This window comes from Chiloscyllium plagiosum, unplaced genomic scaffold (genome assembly GCF_037043375.1).
Source record: "Chiloscyllium plagiosum isolate Xiang-an unplaced genomic scaffold, Cpla_swu_hap1 HiC_scaffold_5, whole genome shotgun sequence".
Taxonomy (NCBI): domain Eukaryota; kingdom Metazoa; phylum Chordata; class Chondrichthyes; order Orectolobiformes; family Hemiscylliidae; genus Chiloscyllium; species Chiloscyllium plagiosum.
Genome location: NW_028270143.1, coordinates 89,828,498 through 89,850,177, shown reverse-complemented (window position 1 = coordinate 89,850,177; position 21,680 = coordinate 89,828,498). Strand labels below are relative to the sequence as shown.

At 41.5% G+C, this 21,680-nt stretch overlaps 1 protein-coding gene across 8 annotated transcripts in view; it reads right to left on the bottom strand.

Annotated features, from left to right (window-relative positions):
- Nucleotides 1-1,654: 1,654 nt before the first annotated feature.
- Nucleotides 1,655-21,680, bottom strand: part of myo3a (myosin IIIA) — a 433,748-nt gene continuing 413,722 nt past the window's right edge. For all 8 annotated transcript variants that reach the window (XM_087987435.1, XM_087987437.1, XM_087987436.1 and 5 more), the window contains one exon: nucleotides 1,655-2,193. In XM_087987435.1, coding sequence (XP_087843561.1) covers nucleotides 2,088-2,193 — 106 coding nt within the window. In that variant the 3' untranslated portion in view covers nucleotides 1,655-2,087. The remainder of the gene's footprint in view (nucleotides 2,194-21,680) is intronic.

Genomic DNA, 21,680 nt, shown 5'->3' with positions numbered 1-21,680 from the left:
GCCGTCATCCAATCTGCATTTCTTCTCCACAGTGTAGACCAAATACAGTAGACTAATAGTGCAAGTATGACACAGCTTCACATACAAGGTGTGTTGGAACTTTGGATAGTGAGGAGGAAGGAAGCAAATATGCAGGTGTTACACCTTCTGTGATTGCATGGAAAGGTGCCATGGGGCTCTGTGATGGGGGAGATATTGGGAATGGAAGAGTGGACCAAGTTGTTCCAGAGAGAACTGTCCCTGCAGCAGGCTGACAAAGGAGGGGAGGGTAATATGTGTCCAGTTGTGGCATCCCATTGGAAGTGGTTGAAATGGAAGCTAAAGATCCTTTGGTATTGAATGTTGGTGCAGTGGTAAGTGAGGACTCGGGGGACCTTATAGCTATTGTGGGAGGGAAGGAAAGTTGTGAAGGCCAAAGCATGTGAGATAGTTTGGAAATGGCTGAGGACCCTGCCAATCACAGTCATGGGGAATCCTCAGTTGATGACAAAGGTGGACATCTTGGAGGCTCCCTTATAGAAGTTAGTGTCATCAGAACAGATGCAATGGAGATGGAGAAACTGAATGAATGAAATAGAATCTTTATAGGAAGCAGGGTGTGTGAGGATATAAAGTCATGATAACTGTGGGAGTTGGTGAGTTTGTAATTGATATTGTTGACAAAGCTATTCTTGGAAATGGAAGCAGAGATTTTGAAAAAGGGAAGGGAGGAGTCAGAGATAGACCAGGTGAAAGTGAGAACAAGGTAGGATTTGGAAGTGAAATTGATAAACATTTCCAATTTCAAATGAAAAAGGGAAGCAGCACTGATGATATCATTAACGTAGTGGAGAAAGAGCTATGGGCAGGGGATAGATTCAGACTGGAACAAGTACAGACTTAACTGGGGCCCATGCAGCTACCTTTGACCTGAAGAAACTGAGAGGAGTTAAAGGAGAAATAATTCAAAATGAGAACAAACTCAGCCAGGCACAGGAGGCTGGTGGTGGATGGGGACAATTCACACCTTCTTTTCAATGGTGGCAGTTAGACTGGCTGAGTTGTTCTTTTTAGGGGCGGTCTCCTCACCAGCCATCAACGAGCACATTGTCTGCTGGTTGATGTTGGCAGGCACGCCTAGAGGCAGGACATGATTGGAAATCAGATAGTTCTATGTTTGATTGGTCAGCAGTAATCAGACGCTGACTTACAGGCAATTTTGTAGCACTGTAGAATTTACTGATGGTCATTGAGCCCCCACTGAGACTAAAGGAGATTGGAGTTGACATTGTGGTGAAGCCTCTTCTAATTCCCCACTTCCTCTAATCTCCCCACATAGAGTCCAACAGTTTGGCTACATGTGAACTGTTTTTATTTCAAAGGTACCTCTATCTTGAGACATCATCACAGCTCATAGCCTACACTGGCAGTTCTCACCTTGTTCAGTTGGGCTGCTGGCCACCTAAAGTCTTGGGCTCTCTGAATAGCCCTTTTCTTAATGTCATGGGGCTTTCTAAGGCAATTTCTTAATTGGCTGTATAGGGGCATTTACTCAATTAGCAGGATGGCACTGGTCATGTTGGTCAGAAAGTGCATTTATCTCTGATGGTGGGTTCTGCACAGAAATGCTGTTTCTCTCTCCACCTGACATGCTGGGTGTTGTTCTGCTTTTAATTCCAATTTCCAGGTTCCACAATATCTTGTTTTACATCAGATAACAGAGGATCTAATTTAGTAAGGCACAGCATGAGATCGATGTATTTTAAGTTAAAAATTTACAATTTCGTTTATTTCCTGAGCATTTGAAACTTTTTTGCTTTTAAATTACTATAACATCAGTCAACTGATTTCACTTCATTCTCCATTTGGTAATATTAATATTTGGCTTAATGTTTTCACAAAGAACATTAATTATGACCAAAGGAAAATTTCACATTATGATTCAACACAAAACATTTTACTACTTGATTACATCCAAGCAACCTATTAATACAAATGGCTATTGCTGTTACTGCACAGTATGAACATATGTACAATAGTTAACTTGTGGGAGAGTTCCAGAAATGCATTTAAACAGTGCATAAGTAAGAAAGCTGCAAGGTTATAAGTTAACATTGCTTGATAAGACGATTCCTCTGGGACGTTTTTCGTAGCAATCTCCTATAGTCATATGGGTTATCTTCATCTTGACTGCCTTCTTTTGGAGCTGATGGGCTGAGGATTGAAGTAAAATGCAATAATTAGGAGTATGTTTGCTACAAGCAATAATGCACATGATTGGAAATGTTTCATCAAATATTTGCCAATGTATAACTCAACATAAGAACATTATTCTTTAACTGGATGGTAGAAATTAAGAAACATCCATCAATAAAATATTCTGAAAAACATGAAACGGGACCAGGATTAGATATCATGTCTGTTATCATTTGAAACATTTGTTGAGGGGCATCTATTAAAGTTAAATTTGCTGCAAATTGAAATTGTGAGGGGGCATAGAAGGGGGTGTCTTGGGGTACAGTGGCAATGTCCTCACTTGTGAGCCAGGAGGCCCAGGTTCAAATCCCACCTTCACCAGAAGTGTGTTGGTTGGAGAATATTTAAACTGACAGTGGTGCACACCAAAATATATACGTATTGTTTCTGTACCACCTAATGCTGGATTATGGGAGCAAGTCCTCTTTGGTAGGCACATTTTCACATGTATGAATTGGAACATTTGATACATAAAAGCACAGGGTGAAAGGAAATACTGATAACACAATCCAGATAAAAGCAAAAGTAGATAAAATAATCCATGTTTAAGAACATAAATAGATAAATTCAAATGTTGTTTACTATTTACCTCCTGTTGGGAAACAGAAGCAGTTTTAATCAACTACTTTATGGTGTGGCATTTCTGTCTATGTATATACTAACCGTGTTTCATGACTCTCACAGTAGTGGCAGCATATAGAAATAACAGAATGAGCATCACCAACATCTGCTCACCAGAAAGGAGTAGAACAATAAATGTCAGGAAATAAAGGCTGCAGTAAGAATTTGCTTTCAAGTGTAATAGATAGAGACCTGTTATAAGCAAAAAGCTATCTGTGGATGTCCAAGATCTGTAACAAACAGAAACAATCTAGATATGTGCTGCAGATTGATCAGTATCTGAATGATAAAAGCTGAGGAGTATCAATTTGGTTAATTATTCGATGACTTCTCTTTCTTAAGATTAGCATCGAACAGAAACAAAATTTTTGTGATCATGTTACCATTTGCAGTTATTCATTAACGGGATGGTAGAAACACCATCAATCAATATTGCGGAAAGAACTAGGCCCCAAACATATGTGGAGAAAGTGAGGACTGCAGATGCTGGAGATCAGAGCTGAAAATGTGTTGCTGGAAAAGTGCAGCAGGTCAGGCAGCATCCAAGGAACAGGAGAATCGACGTTTCGGGCATAAGCCCTTTCCTCATTCCTGAAGAAGGGCTTATGCCCGAAACGTCGATTCTCCTGTTCCCTGGATGCTGCCTGACCTGCTGCGCTTTTCCAGCAACACATTTTCAGCCCCAAACATATGTGGAATTAGACATCTGATCTCCCAAATTATATTTCTCTTAAAGGTTGAATTTAGGAAAAACATAGCAAATGAATAAAAATATCAATATGTGAGCATCATTGCCAAGACCAACATTTAACACCCATTCCTAATTCCACTTAAAGTGAATGGTTTGTTCGACACTTGAGAGTCAGCCACTTGCTGTGGATTTGGAGTTATATATAGGAAAAATCAGTTAAGGATGGCAGAATTCCTCCCCTAAAGAACTTTAGCTAGCCAGATAGTATTTTACAACTGTTACACCTTACTGGGGTAGCAGGCTGGAAATCAAATCCTGCTATTCCTCAAGGAACATAAAGTAAATATTTGATAAAATAATACAACATATCCCCAATGTACCGGTCTTTTAGAACCAAGTTAACAGAAAGCATGGGCCTGATTTCTGCATTTAGAAAGAATTACTTTAAAAACAAGTAAACAGATTATAGCTACAGACAATCATGAACTAGCATTTGACTCTATTACATAAAACTCTAACCCCTCTTTTAAAACTCCTCCTGCACACCCATGTAGACATAATATAAGAAGTTGTTTTGGGCTGAGGAAAATACTGAGAAGGTAACCCATAGTGGTCACTCAGATGATCTTTTTGGCATATTAGGAATTACAGCTCCTTGATCTTCCTTCTCCAGGTAATTTCATTTACTTGCAGAGGTTGTCAGTGACTGGTTCACTTACAAAGCTTCTGACTTATTTGTTTATAAAAACCATAGCTTCCAGAGAAGGGAAATAAACAGGCTCCCCTCAAGCTTGAGGTACTTTTTACTTCAAAGAAATGCAACAGGGTCTTTTTTGGAAGTCAATGATTTCTGATCAAACAATTACTTTAAAAATCTATTCAGTTATCTGGGAGATAATGGCATAGTTATAGGTAGACATATGATCTTTGTTATGAAAAACTGACCAACACTTCACAAACTAATCAAATATTTGTTTACAGCCAAAAACCCCTTCATACACATCCCTGGTTCCAAATCAAATGGAGTAATCTCTCCAGAGTATTCTCTCCTTGCTCATACATTCAACAGTTTAAACAACATTCTTTCATTGAATGTCAGGTAACTTGCTTTTTAAAAAGCAATGTAATCCTTTCCACCATCCTTGTTCTTTTAAAGAAAACAGTCTTTGACCCCGATCAGTTCACAACTAAAATACAGAGAAACAAAAAGACACAACTTTACACGACAATCAATGATAGTTTTTTTCAAAACCATTACTGAGACAAACTTTCAACTCCAGATTTTATTGATTAAATTTAAATTCTGCTAGTTCCATGTACTATTTGAATCTATATCCCCAGGGCACAAGCCTAAACCTCTGCTTTACTTGCCAACTGATGTGTATTACAATATGTTTGCAGGTTAAGAGGGTAACACATCATTGGTCATGTTTTCTGTTACTGATGACTTAGAAGTGTTGGACATTACAAATGCTATCCAGTATTGCTAAGGAGGATTAACAGTTAAAAGTTTGAATCATGCTTTTGAATATGGGATTTTCCGTGTATTTTTTGAGGGTAACATCATTAGCCAAACCGCACAGCAGGAAGTATCAGGGCCATTTCCTCCATCCCCCTAACTGAGGCAGGTATCCTGGTGGCATGTGGAACATCAGAGGTCAATCACCAGCATCTCAGCCAGCCTGAAACTGGAAGATCCGTTAGATTAAATAAAAGTAGAGTATGTTAGAAAGTGCAAAATCTTATTGGCTTTGGCCAATTTCTGAACAAATTGAACAGTTGTGGCAGAAAAATAAGGTAGAGTTATTTAGTCATAACACAAATCACTTCTATGTCTTTTGTCCCTTCCAGGTGAGTTGCTTGCATATTCTCATGTACCCTAATTTTCAGATATTACAATGAGGACAGTTATAGGTTTCCTGTTTCTACACTTGTACTGCAAATAGGATGTAGTTGACTGTGAGAATTTTAATATGCTGCTGTATTTTGGATTAGTTGAAGGAAGTGGAAATGAAGCATTTATCTGGAGAATTTCATTAGATTTCAGCAGCTCCACAATGGTTTTCCTTTTAGACCATTCAGCTTCCACAAACCTGGAGTTTCTCCTCATTGCTTTTGGCCTTGGGCAGTGCTTTCATCTACGATATCAGAATCTGTGTATGCCCATCTTCTTGCACTGCTCTACCTGTGGTTGTTCATACTGAGGTATAGGTTCAGGGTTGTTCTCATGCAGAGTGTTTCAAACTTGCAGGAGCAAGTCCTCCTGCTGAGAAGTACAGAGGTGCCACCACACACTGAGAAGATGAAGGAGCTTCTGTTTGAAAACGCTGAATGTTCCTCTCAGGGTATTCTGACGGTTGTTTGGACCTTTTCGTTTACTTTGCTACTTTGTTTCAACACCCACAAAACACTCCTACCTGTCCTGGGCCATTCAGATCTGCAGCATCCAATGAATCATGCTGCCATGGTTCAAAACGTCTATAGGCCATGGAGAACTGTGTCCTGCCTCAAAACCTTATGAAGATGCTGAGGGTCACAATGCTGCAGCACTCATAAGTGTTTTAAGGAAAGTATATAAACATATTTCTGTAATACTGGGGCTTGTGTGACCTCATATATATTATGTATATGGAGAAAGTGAGGACTGCAGATGCTGGAGATCAGAGCTGAAAATGTGTTGCTGGAAATGCACAGCAGGTCAGGCAGCATCCAAGGAACAGGAGAATCGACGTTTCGGGCATGAGCCCTTCTTCAGGAATGAGGAAAGTGTGTCCAGCAGGCTAAGATAAAAGGTAGGGAGGAGGGACTTGGGGGAGGGGCGTTGGAAATGTGATAGGTGGAAGGAGGTCAAGGTGAGGGTGATAGGCCAGAGTGGGGTTGGGGATGGAGAGGTCAGGAAGAAGATTGCAGGTTAGGAAGGCAGTGCTGAGTTCAAGGGATTTGACTGAGACAAGGTGTGTGGAGGGGAAATGAGGAAACTGGAGAAATCTGAGTTCATCCCTTGTGGTTGGAGGGTTCCTAGGCGGAAGATGAGGCGCTCTTCCTCCAGCCGTCGTGTTGCTATGGTCTGGCGATGGAGGAGCCCAAGGACCTGCATGTCCTTGGTGGAGTGGAAGGGGGAGTTGAAGTGTTGAGCCACGGGGTGGTTGGGTTGGTTGGTCCGGGTGTCTCAGAGGTGTTCTCTGAAACGTTCCGCAAGTAGGCGGCCTGTCTCCCCAATATAGAGGAGGCCATATCGGGTGCAGCGGATGCAATAAATGATGTGTGTGGAGGTGCAGGTGAATCTGTGGCGGATATGGAAGGATCCCTTGGGGCCTTGGAGGGAAGTAAGGGGAGAGGTGTGGGCGCAAGTTTTGCATTTCTTGCGGTTGCAGGGGAAGGTGCTGGGAGTGGAGGTTGGGTTGGTGGGGGGTGTGGACCTGACGAGGGAGTCACGGAGGGAGTGGTCTTTTTGGAACGCGGATAGGGGAGGGGAGGGAAAAATATCCTTGGTGGTGGGGTCCGTTTGGAGGTGGCGGAAATGACGACGGATGATACGATGTATATGGAGGTTGGTGGGGTGGTAGGTGAGGACCAGTGGGGTTCTGTCCTGGTGGCGATTGGAGGGGCGGGGCTCAAGGGTGGAGGAGCGGGAAGTGGAGGAGATGCGGTGGAGGGCATCGTCGATCACATCTTGGGGGGAAATTGCAGTCTTCGAAGAAGGAGGCCATCTGGGTTGTACGGTATTGGAACTGGTCCTCCTGGGAGCAGATGCAGCGGAGACGAAGGAATTGGGAATATGGGATGACGTTTTTACAGGGGGCAGGGTGGGAGGAGGTGTAGTCTAGGTAGCTGCGGGAGTCGGTTGGTTTATAGTAAATATCCGTATTGATTCGGTCGCCTGAGATAGAAATGGAAAGGTCTAAGAAGGGGAGAGAGGAGTCTGAGACGGTCCAGGTGAATTTGAGGTCGGGGTGGAAGGTGTTGGTAAAGTGGATGAACTGTTCAACCTCCTCGTGGGAGCGCGAGGCAGCGCCGATACAGTCATCGATGTAGTGGAGGAAAAGGTGGGGGCGGTGCCTGTGTAGCTGCGGAAGATGGACTGTTTCACATATCCTACAAAGAAGCAGACATAGCTGGGGCCCATGCGGGTGCCCATGGCTACTCCTTTGGTTTGGAGGAAGTGGGAGGATTGGAAAGAGAAGTTGTTCAGGGTGAGGACCAGGGTGAGACTGGTCCTCACTCTGAACAACTTCTCTTTCCAAACATCGATTCTCCTGTTCCTTGGATGCTGCCTGACCTGCTGTGCTTTTCCAGCAACACATTTTCAGCTATATTATGTATTTGTTAAATTACACCTTGTTGTGTTTTTCAGATCTGTGCGATTCAGTTTTTAAGGACATTATAATGTTAAACATAGTCACAGTGGGAAGACTGCTCAGCAATTGCGTCAGAAGCATAATGTTATGTTGCCTCAAGAGGTGAGAGAATTCTGTCAGCTCAAATAGATGGGCTATGTGGGGTTCATACATAATTGAGCTTTGCAGACAATGCTGATTGAGGAAGTCCTTTGCTAGGCCAGCCTGATTTTATAGCTCGATGCTTAAATTGAATGAGAATAAGATTTTCTTACAATTCCCAACTTTTGGCTTCCGTACCATCTTGATGCTTGAGCCATGTCCTCCTCTCCATTGTTATCTACTGTGATGCTTATGTCAGCCTTTCTTCATCTTTAATCAGACGTTTTCCCTTTTGCATGGTGAGATTGTGTAGAGTGCAGCACCCTCAGGAACACCCTTTGACCTATTATGGTATCTTTGGTAACCCAGTTGTCTCCTTAAAATTGCTTGTGCCTGGACTACCATCATATCTTGCCTCTGCATCTTTCATATGAGGCTTTCACATGGGGAACATCCACCAAGTAAAGAGAGAGTATACACAGTCACCAGGCGTAAAGCTGTTTTCATGGAGTGAACAGGTGTGGCACCTGAGAGTGTGGTAGCGTGTGGGCATCACGACTGCTCCCTGGAGATCTGGCACACTCCTGGAGCATTATTTTCCAAAGATCACATGCCATCCACACATCTAAACACTAGAACCACTTCCAGTTTATGAAAGCAACTGGTTGTTCAGCCAATACCACCAATGGTAACCTATACGCACAATCTGTACTCACAAAAACCTGTCAAAGTTGCTAAAGCCAAGAAGGAGTCATCCCAGTGTTTTTTATTCACTTGCGGGATGAGGGTGTTACTGGCTGGCCAGCATTTATTGCCTGTCCCAAGTTGGCCTAGAGAAGGTGGTAGTGAGCTGCCTTCTTGAACCACTGCACTTCATGTGCTGTAGGCAAGCCCACAATGCTGTTAGGGAGGGAATTCCAGGTTTTTGACCCAATGTTACTGAAGGAATGGCAATACATTTCTAAATCAGGAGTGGCTTGGAGTAGATCTTGCAGGTGGTAACATTCTTATGGTATCTGCTGCCTTTGTCCTTCTACATGAAAGTGGTCATGGGTTTGGAAGATGCTAAGGATCTTTAGTGAATTTCTGAAGTGTATCCTGTATGTAGATCACACTGCTGCTACTGAGCGTTTGTGGTGGAGGGACCGGATGCTTGTGGATGCAATGCCAATCAAGCAGGCTGCTTTTTCCTGGGTGGTGTCAAGCTTTTCCAGTGCTGTTGAAGCTGACCCATCCAGGCAAGTGGGGAGTATCCCATCATACTCCTGTCTTGTGCCTTGTTGATGGTGAACAGGCTTTGGGGAGTCAGGTGGCAGTATTGCTAGCTTCAGACCTGTTCTTGTAGCCACTGTATTTATGTGGTGAGTCCAGCTGAGTTTCTGGTCAATGGTAACCTCAAGCATGTTGATAGTGGGGGATTCAATGATGGTAGCACAATTGAATGTCAAGGGGTGACGATTAGATTGTCTTTTATTGATGATGGTCATTGCATGGCATTTTTGTGCTGTGAATGTTACTAATATTTATGGAAAAGAATACTGGTGACATTCTTGATGCAGAACTTGTGAAGAAGGGTTACTGGACACAAAAACATTAACTCTGCTTTCTCTCTGCAGATGCTGCCAAACCTGCTGAGTTTCTCCATCAATTTCTATTTTTGTTATTAATAAGCTCAATTACCTTCCTGGTTAGAGTTGGTGAGTTGTGTGCATTGGCACCCTACCATGTCTGACTTAAGTGTAGGAGATTTTTCCAACTGTGGGCTCCCATGTGATTTTATGTTGATGATCCTGACCAGTCCTGCCATGATGTATTTGATTAAATTCTATGTGTCAAGTTTGTTTCTCTCCAGAAATTATGTCTGACCTGTTAGGTACTGTTACTACTTTCTTTTCCAATTTACTGTAGAAGAAGTGAAGGGCAGAGTAGTAGTCCAGCGGGGTGGTTGAAAAATTGACATTTGGGTTATTATTGTTTACACTGTACGTAAATGGTTTTGAAATGTAGATATCCCATTATGACATTCTTGCTCTTAGTCTCCTCTACTGATCCAGTGAAGCTCAATACATGAGAAGGGAACAGAGCTTCATCAAGTGCAACTAGGGATGGGTAATCAATGCTGGCCAGGCGGTGACACTCACATCTCACAAGAGAATAACGAAAAAGCCATACTAACGGTAGTAACATGTTGTCAGTAAACACACAATGAGTTACAAAGCATCCATAATTTACTTAACTCCATGGGCACCTCATCCCACAGTGTCCTTCAAATGTGTTCTTGACAAAGCATCCACTACATAGCTTTCTTTTCCAGACGCATCAATGATTTTCAAACCATATCATTGGACAATTAGGCTCCATTGAAACAATTGTAAGTTCTTGTCCTGAAACCTTTCCAAGAAAATCAAAGTATCATGGTCCATATGAGGGTAGATGGTGGCCTTGTGGTAATATTGCTAGACTATTAGTCCAGAAACTCAGTTAACATTCTGGAGACATGAATTCATTCCCACCAAGGCAGATAGTGGACTTTGAATTCAATAAAATAAATCTGGAATTAAGACGAATGATGATGAGCATGAAACCACTGTTGATTGTTGGAGAAAATGCATCTGGCTTACTGCTGTCCTTCAGGGAAGGAAATCTGCCACCTACACCTGGTCTGGCCTATATGTGACTCACAGAAATAGTGTGGACTCATAACTTCCCTCTGAAATTGCTGAGAGAGCCACTCAGTTGTATGAATCACTATGAAGTTTCGACAAAGAAATAAAACTGGATGGACCACCTGGCATCGACCTAGGCTCTGGAAAAGACAACAAAAGAAACAGTCCTGTTGACCCTGCAAAGTCCTCCTTACTATCTGGGGATTTGAGCCAAAATTGGGAGAGCTGTCTCATAGACTAGTCAAGCAACAGCCTGACATAGTTATATTCACAGAATCGTACCTTACAGACAATGTTCCAGGCACCACTATCACCTTCCCACCTGTTCCACTGGCAGGATAGTCCCAGCAGAGGTGGCAGCATTGTGGTATACAGTTGGGAGGGAGTTACTCTGCACCCTCAACATTGACTCTAGATCCCATGAAGTCTCATGGCTCCAGGTTAAATAGGGACAAGGAAACCCCCTGCTGTTTACCATGTACTGTCCTATCTCAGCTGATGAATCAGTACTCCTCCATGTTGAACCACACTTGCAGGAAGCATTGAGGGTGGGAAGGGCGCAAAATGTACTCTGGGTGGGGGATTTTAATGTCCACCATTAAGACTAACTCATCAGCAGCTCTACTGATCGAGTTGGTTGGGTCCTAAAGGACGTAGCTGCTCGGCTGGGTCTGCGGCAGGTGGTGAGAGAACCAACAAGAGGGAAAAACATACTTGACCTCATTCTTACAAATCTGCCAGCTGCAGATGCATCTGTCCATGACAATATCAGTAAGAGGGACCACTGCATAGTGCTTGTGGAGATGAGGCCTCACCTTCACATTGAGAATAATTCGCATCATATTATGTGGCGCTGACATCTGATTTTGAACAGATTTAACAACTCAAAACTGGGCATCCATGAGGTGCTACAGGCCTTCAATAGCAGCAAAATTCTACTCCAGCACAATCTGTAACCTGATGGCCCTGCATATCCTCCACTCAACCATTACCACCAAGCCAGAGGATCAATGCTGATTCAATGGAAAGTGCAAGAGGGCATGCCAGGACCAGGAGCAGCACCAGGCATTCCTAAAAATGAGGTGTCAACTTGGTTAAGCCATAAACAGGGTGACTTGCGTGGCAAACAGAATAAGCAGTGAGTGATAGACAGAGCAAAGAGATCTCTCAACCAACAGATCAAATCTAAGCTCTGCAGTCCAGTCGTGAATGGTGGTGGACAACTAAACAATTCACTGGAGGAAGAGCCCAACACATCCATGCAAAATATAATGTTGAAGCATCACAGCAATCTGTGACATACCAAATGGATGATTCATGTTGACAACCTCCAGTGGTCCCCAACATTACAGATACCATTCTTCAGTCAATTATATTCATTCCATGTGATATCAAGAAATGGTTGGAGGCACAGAATACTGCAAAGGCTATTGGCCCTGACAACATTATAGCAATAGTACTGAAGACATGTGCTCCAGAGCTTACCACTTCCCTAGGCAAGCTCATCCAGTGCAGCTATTATACTGGCATCTATCCAAAAGTGTTTAAATATTTTGCCCAGGTATGTTGTGTGTGTAAAGATTAGAATAGGTCCAACCCAGCAAATTACTGCCCCATCAGTCTACTCTCAATCATCAGTAAAGTGATGGAAGGTGTCATCAACATTGCTGACAAGCAGTGCCTGCTCAGCAATAATGCTCAGTGATGCTCAGTTTGGGTTCAGCCAGCTTTTCAGCCCATTAGGCTTTGGTTCAAACATGGACAAAAGAGCTGAATTCCAGATGTGAGGTGAGAGTGACAGCCCTTGACATTAAGGAAGCGTTTGATTGAGTGTGGTATCAAAGAGCCCAGCAAAACTAGAATCAATGGGTATTGGGGTCAACTCTCCACTGGTTAGAGATATACCTGGCACATAAGATGTTTGTGGTTGTTGAAGGTCAGTCATCTGAATTCAAGAACATCTCTGCAGGAATTCCTTAGGATGGTGTCCTTGGCCCAACTATTTTCTGTGACTTCATTAATGACCTTCCTTTCATGTCAGAAGTAGGGATGTTTTACAATGATAGCACAATGTTCAGCACCATTCATGACTCCTCAGGTACTGAAGCAGTTTGTGTCCAAATGCAACAAGATCTGGACAAAATTCAGTAACATTCATGCCACACAAGTGCAAAGCAATTTCCAATAAGAGACAATCTAACCATGGCCCTTTGACATTTAACAGTGTTACCATCACTGAATACCCCACTGTGAACATCCTGGGGTTACCAATGACTAAAAGCTCAACTGGACTCAACACATAGACATAGTAGTCAGAAGAACAGAGTAACTCACCTCTTGACTCACCAAAACATGTCTTCCATCTATAAGGTACAAGTCATAAGTGTGCTGGAACACTCCCCACATGCTTAGATGGGCGCAGCTCCAACAATAATGAAGAAGCTTGACATCATTCAGGTCAAAGCAGGCCAGTTGATTGGCACTACATTCACAAGCATCCACCCCATCCACTACTGACGCTCAATGGTGATAGTATGTACTACCTACAAGATATATTGAGGAAGTTCTCCAAAGATCCTTAGACATCACCTTCAAAACCTATGACCACTTTCACCTAGTTGGGCAAGGGCGGCAAATACATGGGAACACCATCACCCGCAAGTTCCCTTCCAAACCACTCACCAAACGACTTGGAAATATATGACTATAACTTCACTGTCACTGGGTCAAAATCCTGGAATTTCCTCTTTAAGAACATATAGTTCTACCTACAGCATGTGGACTGCAGCAGTTCAAGAACGCAGCTCACTACAATTTTGTCAAGTCCAACTAGGAACAGGCAATAAATGCTGGCCAGCCAGTGATGCTCACGCCCCATGAATGAATAAAATGAAAAGAAGCTTGTTCCACATGGTTGCTGTGTATAATTAAAAATGATGTGGAGGCAACCCAAGATTCACTGCCTCTTTTTCATTTGCTGACCCTATTTCTCTCGACATACTTCTTGTGATTTTTTAAAAAAATAACTAAGTGGTTATTCAATTTCCATCTCATCATCCTGCAGTAATACAGTCCCCACATGGAAATGGCTGGTAGCAACTGCCAGTTTGAATGGCCACCCATATATGGGATGATTAAAGCTAATATAGTTGTCAGGCCAGCTTTCAATTTTTCAAAGGCACCCTGACATTCTGGTGTGCATGCTGATTTTCAACCGTTTCTCATTAAGTCCATTAAAAGTGTAATAACACAGTGTTGAAGTTCAGAACAAGCTTCAGATAAAATTCATTTGTACTGACATAATACACAATTTCAAATTTTGTATTAGGTATGAGAAAATCCAAAATAGGCTAAGTTTTCACCTCTCTGGGTGTTATTTGGTCTTGCCCCCCTTTATGGTCCAAATAAGTCAACTCTGCCTTGGCAAATTCATGATTAATCATATTTTTAATCAAATGTTTTTTTTTGCTGATCAAACAGTCCAGTCAAGTGGTGTAAACATTGTTGTCAGGTTTAGCTAAAAACAACCAAATCATCGATGTTTACAACATTGTTACGTAGTCCCTCAATGACTATTGGTTGATCACGGTGACACAGCCAATGCATTTTTTATTTGCACTGACGCAGTTGATCTGGTGTTACAAAAGTCAATATTTCTCTAGCACTTTCAGTAATATTCTTTTAACAATTTGGCTTTTGTGACAAATCATGCAGTATCCAATTTGTTCAATATAACCCAAAAGTCTTGTGGTAGGATCTAAGCTTACTTTTGTTAACACATTGGCTTTGTAATAATGAGCAGAGAATCTTTGTGACCCAGCTGGTTCTGGCAGAATCATGATAGGTGAACTGCAGCTACTAAGACTCAGTTCAATAATTTAATTGTTAATCACAAACTTAGGGCTACAGGGAGAATGCGGGTAAGTGGAGTTGAAATGCCCATCAGCCATGATTGAATGGCGGAGTGGACTCGATAGGCCAAATGGCCTTACTTCCGCTCCTATGTCTTATGGTCTTAGATTCCACCCTCACTTGAGCTAACCTCTCTGGACTGAGTCTGTATGGATGTAGTTTCTAAGTAACGCCTCCCCTACATGAAGATCATGCACAGCTGAACAGTTTCTCCTGACCTATTCCCACAAATTGGGTTTTGAATTTTATTATAGACTTTGTAAATCAACTTGATAGTATCTAGAAGATGAAACATTATATTAACAATCCAATGTAGCTGTTGGAAGGTCATCTTTTGAATTTTCAATTTCTGATTCATTCTATAATTGACATGATATTTCCGTTTGACTTTCTACATTTTCCTGTTGCAAGTATTCTTTTCCCCTGATTATTGTTTGAGTCATGATATCCTTTCAACATGTTTAAATGACACCCTCACTGATCCTTTCTTCAGTCTTAAGTATTCACTAAATAAATCACATCATTCAGTCTATTTTTGATTTGATTAGGTCCAGAGAACCTTGCATATATTGGGTTCCAAGAGAACTCACATCTTTGGTCAGTTTCTTTCCCTGAAACTAGAAACAGAGGTTGGAAACATGGTTTCTGAGTTTTGTTTTTAATTTCTCTTTCATGAATTTAAGTGATCATCTCACCTAATATCCATATATAGTTCAAAAGGACAAAATCCTGTGAGCTCATTACAAGTCCTAAATCCCTATCCTAATCCATACCCCTAATGCCAAATAGTAACAAAGAAACTAGAAACATAGGTTGGAAACATGGTATTTGTAAGTTCTACATTTCCTCATTAATATTTTGTTTTTCCAGTAAGAACACTCAGGCATTTTCTCTGCTTCAACCTCTTAATAGGTTGTTTGCTTTAAGTCAATTCCAAATTAATTCACTGCGCTTCTATTGAAAAGGTAAGCTAAACATGCCAACCCTATACTGATAACTTTTACCTTGTCAATTAATTTGTTTGAAAATTGTATCTGATATCTGAATTTTCAAATTACCTTTTTGTTCTATGGACTCCTTTTCTTCCTGTCTAACTCTATGAACCCAATATCTAGTCACAACACACTCAGGATACTATTCCTGTAACTCTTCAGTTTCATTTTTCTCTACTGGTTGTTTCAGCTCCCTCAGTGAAGTCAATATTCTTGAAACTGTGAGGTCATTTCCCAAAACAAGATTAATTTCTTTGATAAAAATTTGTTTCCCTGCTTCCATTACAGATTTTCCATTTAGTAAGTCATTCTTTAATCCAACTTTGTATAATGAGTCTGATTTGTAACTTCCATGTACATCTAATTAAGATTTTCTCCTTCATTAACCCTTCTGGAAGATAAATAGAATCATTAGCCAGCATCAGTGATTGATTTGCTTCAGTCTCTCGATATCCTTGATTCAATTCATATTTGAGATAAAATAATCAGTATCTGTACTGTTCAGATTCTTGTTGTCACATTTTCATGGCTACTCTGAGCCATCTCTCCCTTCTAATACATTCCAAACCAACATGCTCACTATGCACTCCTGTGACAGTTTTATTATCTTTTCTTGAAGTCCCCTTTCCAGAAGATTCCATAGAATCCCTGTAGTGTGGAAACAGGTCATTCAGCCCAACTAGTCCACATTGACCCTCTGAAGAGCATCCCACCCAGACCCATCTCTGTAACCCTGCATTTCCCATGGCTAACACAACTAACCTACACATCCCTGAACACTATGGGTAATCCACTTAACCTGCACATCTTCGGACTATGGGAGGAAACTGGAACACCCAGCTGAAACTCATATAGCTTATATGGAAACTGAAATAACATACAAACTCCACACAGTCACCTGAAGGTGGAATCCAACCCGGGTCCCTGGTGCTGTGAGGCAGTGGTGCGAATTGCTGAGCCACCGTGCTGATTACTACTATAATCAGTTTCTCACTTAATTTCCAGCAGTTAGCTTTGTTACAGTCAGTCTCATTATAATGAAACGTGTGCTTCTTTAAATTATTTTTTGGTTTCAACCTTTCCCCTTTATAACTTCAGTGTTCTTCTCTGTTCTCTAAACCAGTATCTCTCCACTATTCGTTGCTTATAAGTGACCCATAGTCAACTCATGTTCTCTAATTTCTCTTTTTTCTTTGTAGTTTAAAGTCAATAAAATTCTATCAGCTTTTCTTAGTCTTTCCCTCACCATCAACCTTCCCCTTTTTCTTCCCCTCCTCTAATTCAAGTTTTTTACTTTGTTTTTTCTCCCTGTAAATAGTCTTTACATTTCTAACTACATCATAGCAAATTCCAGTTGTGACAGGCCAAATTCAGATTTCCTTTCTTCCAATTCCTATTGTTGGGTAATCACTTGAAACATTTTATCCTTAAGAGATACTGTCTTTATTTCTACTTCAAATTATCTGTTCTCTGAGTTGAACTTCACTATAGAATTCGAATAATCAATAATTATATCTGCCATTTCCACGAACTCCCTCAGCAACACTCAAAGCCATTTTCAAATGTCTGCGCAAAGCAGATGCTCTGTTGTATGAAATACCATGTAGCCATTATTTAAAAAAAAACACACAGATCTCTCTTATATTCAGTGAATTCATTAATCCAAAAGCTCCCAAATTCTGCAATCATAGCTGATGTAATTACTGGTTGTATTAGATGCAAGACTGAAATCTCTTGATGGATAATACTTCTGGATTTCTTTTTGTTTCATCAATGTGCTCCATTACAAAATATTCCAGGTTTGATTTTAGTAACACAACCAAAATTTATTACACAAACGAAGATAAAACAGAAACAAATAAAACTATTTACAAAAAATAAAAGATGTTATTATATTCATTTGTAGGACATGGATATCACTGGCTGGGCCAACATTTATTGCCTGTCCATAGTTTAGGTTACTTACAGTGTGGAAACAGGCCCTTCAGCCCAACAAGTCCATACCGACCCTCCAAAGAGCAACCCACCCAGACCCATTCCCCTACATTTACCCCTGCACCTAACACTATGGGCAATTTAACATGGCCAACCTAACCTGCATATTTTTGAACTGTGGGAGGAAACTGGAGCACCCGGCGGAAACCCATTCGGACACGGGGAGAATGTGCCAACTCCACACAGATAGTTGCCTGAGGTGGGAATTGAATCTGGGTCTCTGGCACTGTGAGGCTGCAGTGCTAACCACTGTGCCAGCGTGCTGCCATAGTTGCCCTTGATAAAATGCTAGTGAGCTGCCTTCTTGAACCGTTGCAATCCATCAGCTGTAGCTAGACCCACAATGCCACTAGGGAGGGAATTCCAGGATTTTGACTCAGCGACAGTGAAGAATGATGATATATTTTCAAGTCAGAGTGGTTTGGAGGAGAACTTGTAGATGATGGTGGTCCCATATATCCGCTGCCCTTGTCCTTTGAGATGATAGTGGTCATCGGTTTGGAAGGTGCTGACAAAGGGTATTTGGTGAATTTCTGCAGTGCATTTTGTAGATAGTACACACTGCAGTGACTATGTGTCAGTGGAGGAATGAGTAGATGATTGTGGATGTGATGCCGATCAAGTGTGCTGCTTATCCTGGATGTTTTCAAGTTTCTTGAGTGTTGCTGGAATTGCACTCATCCAGGCAAGTGGGGAGTATTCCATCACACACTTGATTTATGTCTTGTAGATGGTGGACAGACTTTGGGGAGTAGAGGGATGTGTTCCTTGCTACAGTATTTCTAACCTCTGACCTGCTCTTGTTGACATAGTATTTATATAGTGAGTTGGTTAAGTTGCTTGTCAATGGTAACCCCCAGGATGCTTTTTAAAAATATATTTGTTTGTGCATTGTGGGTATCGCAGGTTGGCCAGCGTTTATTGTCTATTTCTGAGAAGGTGGTAGTGAGCTGACTTGTTGAATTGCTGCAGTCAACTTGCTATGGATTGATCAAAATGTCATTCAGGAAGGAATTTCAGGATTTGGACCCAGTGACAGTGAAGGAATGGCGTTATATTTCCAAGTCAGGATGGTGAGTGGCTTGGAGGGGAAATTGGAGGGGAACTTGAAAATGGTGGTGTATCCATATGTCTGCTGCCCTTTTCCTTCTAGATGGAAGTGGCTGTAGGTTTGGAAGGTGCTATCTGAGCATCTATGGTGAATTTCTGCAGTGCATCTTGTAGATAGTACACACTGTTGCAACTTACTGGTGGGGGAGGGAGTGGATGCTTGTGAATGCAGTGCCAATCAAGTGGGCAGCTTTGTCCTGGATGTGTCAAGCTTCAGGTTGTTGGTGCTGCACTCATCCAGGCCAGTGAGAAGTATTTCATCACCCACCTGAATTGTGCCTTGTAGATTTTGGGCAGGTTTTCGGGAGTCAGGAGTTGAGTAACTTGCTGCAGTATTCCAAGCCTCTAATCTGCTCTTTGTAGCCATTGTGTTTATGTGGTGAGTCCAGTTGAGTTTCTGAGCAATGATAACTCCCAGGATGTTGACAGTGCAGGATTCACTGATGGCAATACCATTGAATATCATGGAATGGTGGTTAGTTTTCTGTTATTAGTGATGGTCATAGCCTGGCATTTGTGCGGCATGAATGTCACTTGCCACTTGTCAGCCCAAACTTGGATCTTGTTCTGATCTTGTTGCATTTGGACACGGACTGTTTTAGTATCTGAGGAGTCACGAATGGTGCTGAATATTGTGCAATGTTTGGCGAACATCTTCACTTCTGACCATATAACGAAGGGAATGTCAATGATGAAGCAGCTGAAGATGATTGGGCCCAGGATATTCCCCTGAGGAACACCTGAAGAGATGTCCAGGAGCTGAGATGACTAACCTCCAATAACCATAACCATCTTCTTATATGACAGGTATGACTCTAACCACTGGAGAGTTGCCCACTGATACCCATTGATTTCAGTTTTGTTTGAGCTCCTTGATGTCATACTCAGCCGAATGCAGCCTTGCTGTCAGGAACTGTCACTCTAACCTCACCTCTGGTATTCAGCTCTTTTGTCCATGTTTAAACCAAGGCTGTAATGAGGTCAGGAACTGAATGGCCCTGGCAGAACCCAAACTGTGTGTCACTGTGCAGGTTATTGCTCTGAGCAGGGGCTGTTTGATAGCATTATTGATGACACTTTCCATCACTTTATGGATGATTGAGAGTAGACTGATGGGGCAGTAATTGGCTGGGTTGGATTTGTCCGGCTTTTTATGTCAATGACATACTTGGACAATTTTCCACAGAGACGGGTAGATGCCCATGTTGTAACTGGAAAAGCTTGGCTAGGGGAGGAAAATGCTCTGAACACAAGTCTTCAGTACTATTGCTGGAATGTTGTCAGGACCAGGAATGTTATCATGTGGAGTGAATTGAATTGGCTGAAGACTGGTATATGTAATGCTGGGCATCACTAAAGGAGGCTGAGATGGATCATACACTCGGCATTTCTGTCTGAAATTGCTGCGAAAGATTCAGCCTTATCTATAATAGTGGAAGATTTGGTGATGATAATAGCATTGAATGTCAAGGGACATTCAGGTTGTCAGGTTGTCTCTTATTTAAGATGGCTATTGTCTGGAATTTGTGTGGCACAAATGTTATTTTGCACTTTTCACCCCGTCTCAACATTCTCCAGTCTTTTTTTGCATTTGAACATGGATTGCTTCAGTATTTGAGGAATCATGAATGGTGCTGATCATTGTGTAATCATCTGCAAACATTCACACTTGTGACCTTATGATGGAGGGAAGGTCATTAATGAAGCAGCTGAAGGTGGTTGGGCAGAGACACTGCCTTGAGGAATCCCTGCAGAGATGTCCTGGACCTGAGTTGACTGACCTACAACAACAACATTAACAACAACAACAACAACCATATTTCTATGTTCCAGGTATGACTCTAACCAGTGGAGGGATTTTTCTCTGATTCCCATTGATTCCAGTTTTTCTCGGGCTTTTAGGCGCTACACCTGGTCAAATGTGACATTGATGTCAATGGCAATTACTGTCACCTCTGAAATTGAACTCTTTTTATTCCTGCTTGATTTAACATTGTAATGAAGTCAGAAGCCAAGTGACCTGGGCAGAGTCAAAACTGGATGTCACTGAGCAGGTTATTACTAAGCAAGTGCTGCTTGATGGCACTGTTGATGACACTTTCCATCACTTTAATAAAGGATTTCAAAACACACTGTAAAAATACAATCCCAACATCATCTCAGTACAGAACTCAAACAGTTCTGCTGTTATTAGACTTCTGAATGGACTTCTCAAATTTTAAATTTAATGTTGATCTCACTGTTTGTGCACCTTCTTTGCGGGCATAACAATTGTAGTTTGTTCTGTTCTATAACCCTGATGCACTTGATCTGCCTATACAGCGTGCAAAACAAAACTTTTCACTGTAACTAGGTACATGTGACAATAATAAATCAAATCAGTTTAAAAAATGCTCTTCACTATCCTGTATGGACTCACCAGAGGCTTCAATGCCTGGTCATAAGAATCTGATAGCCTCTTCATTCACTCTTCATATAGCTGAGCCGAGACTTCGTCAGCTTCACATAATCCCTCTAAGGTTTATGCGAACACTTCTGGTTGAGAACCAGAAACTAAACTACTTATATGAAATTAACTTACATTTAACAATTCAAAACTAACTTCTCCCTTTCTCAGAGGCAATTGGTGAGGTACAGCCAGGAGTTTTGCTGAATTTCCCAAACTGAAACAAAAAAAAATTTTTTTTTCCAAATCTTTGTACGATCCCATAAACCTGAGAAACAATGCCATCATCTTCTATCTGAAAGTTCAAAGCAGTACACTGTTTACTTTGCTCATAAACTCTCTATGTAAACATATTGCTAGTAGGTGCCAAAACTATCTCTCTAAACTGTTTTCTAAAGGATAGCATGATGGAGACAAAATACATAAAACTTAGTCATTAAATCCTTTCAGACACACTAATTCAATTCGAAAATCCAAATTCAGGAATCAACAATATTAAAACGCATATGAATCACACCCTTTCATCACACATAACCACTAGGCTATTGTGTCCCCTGAAAAATAATAATCATC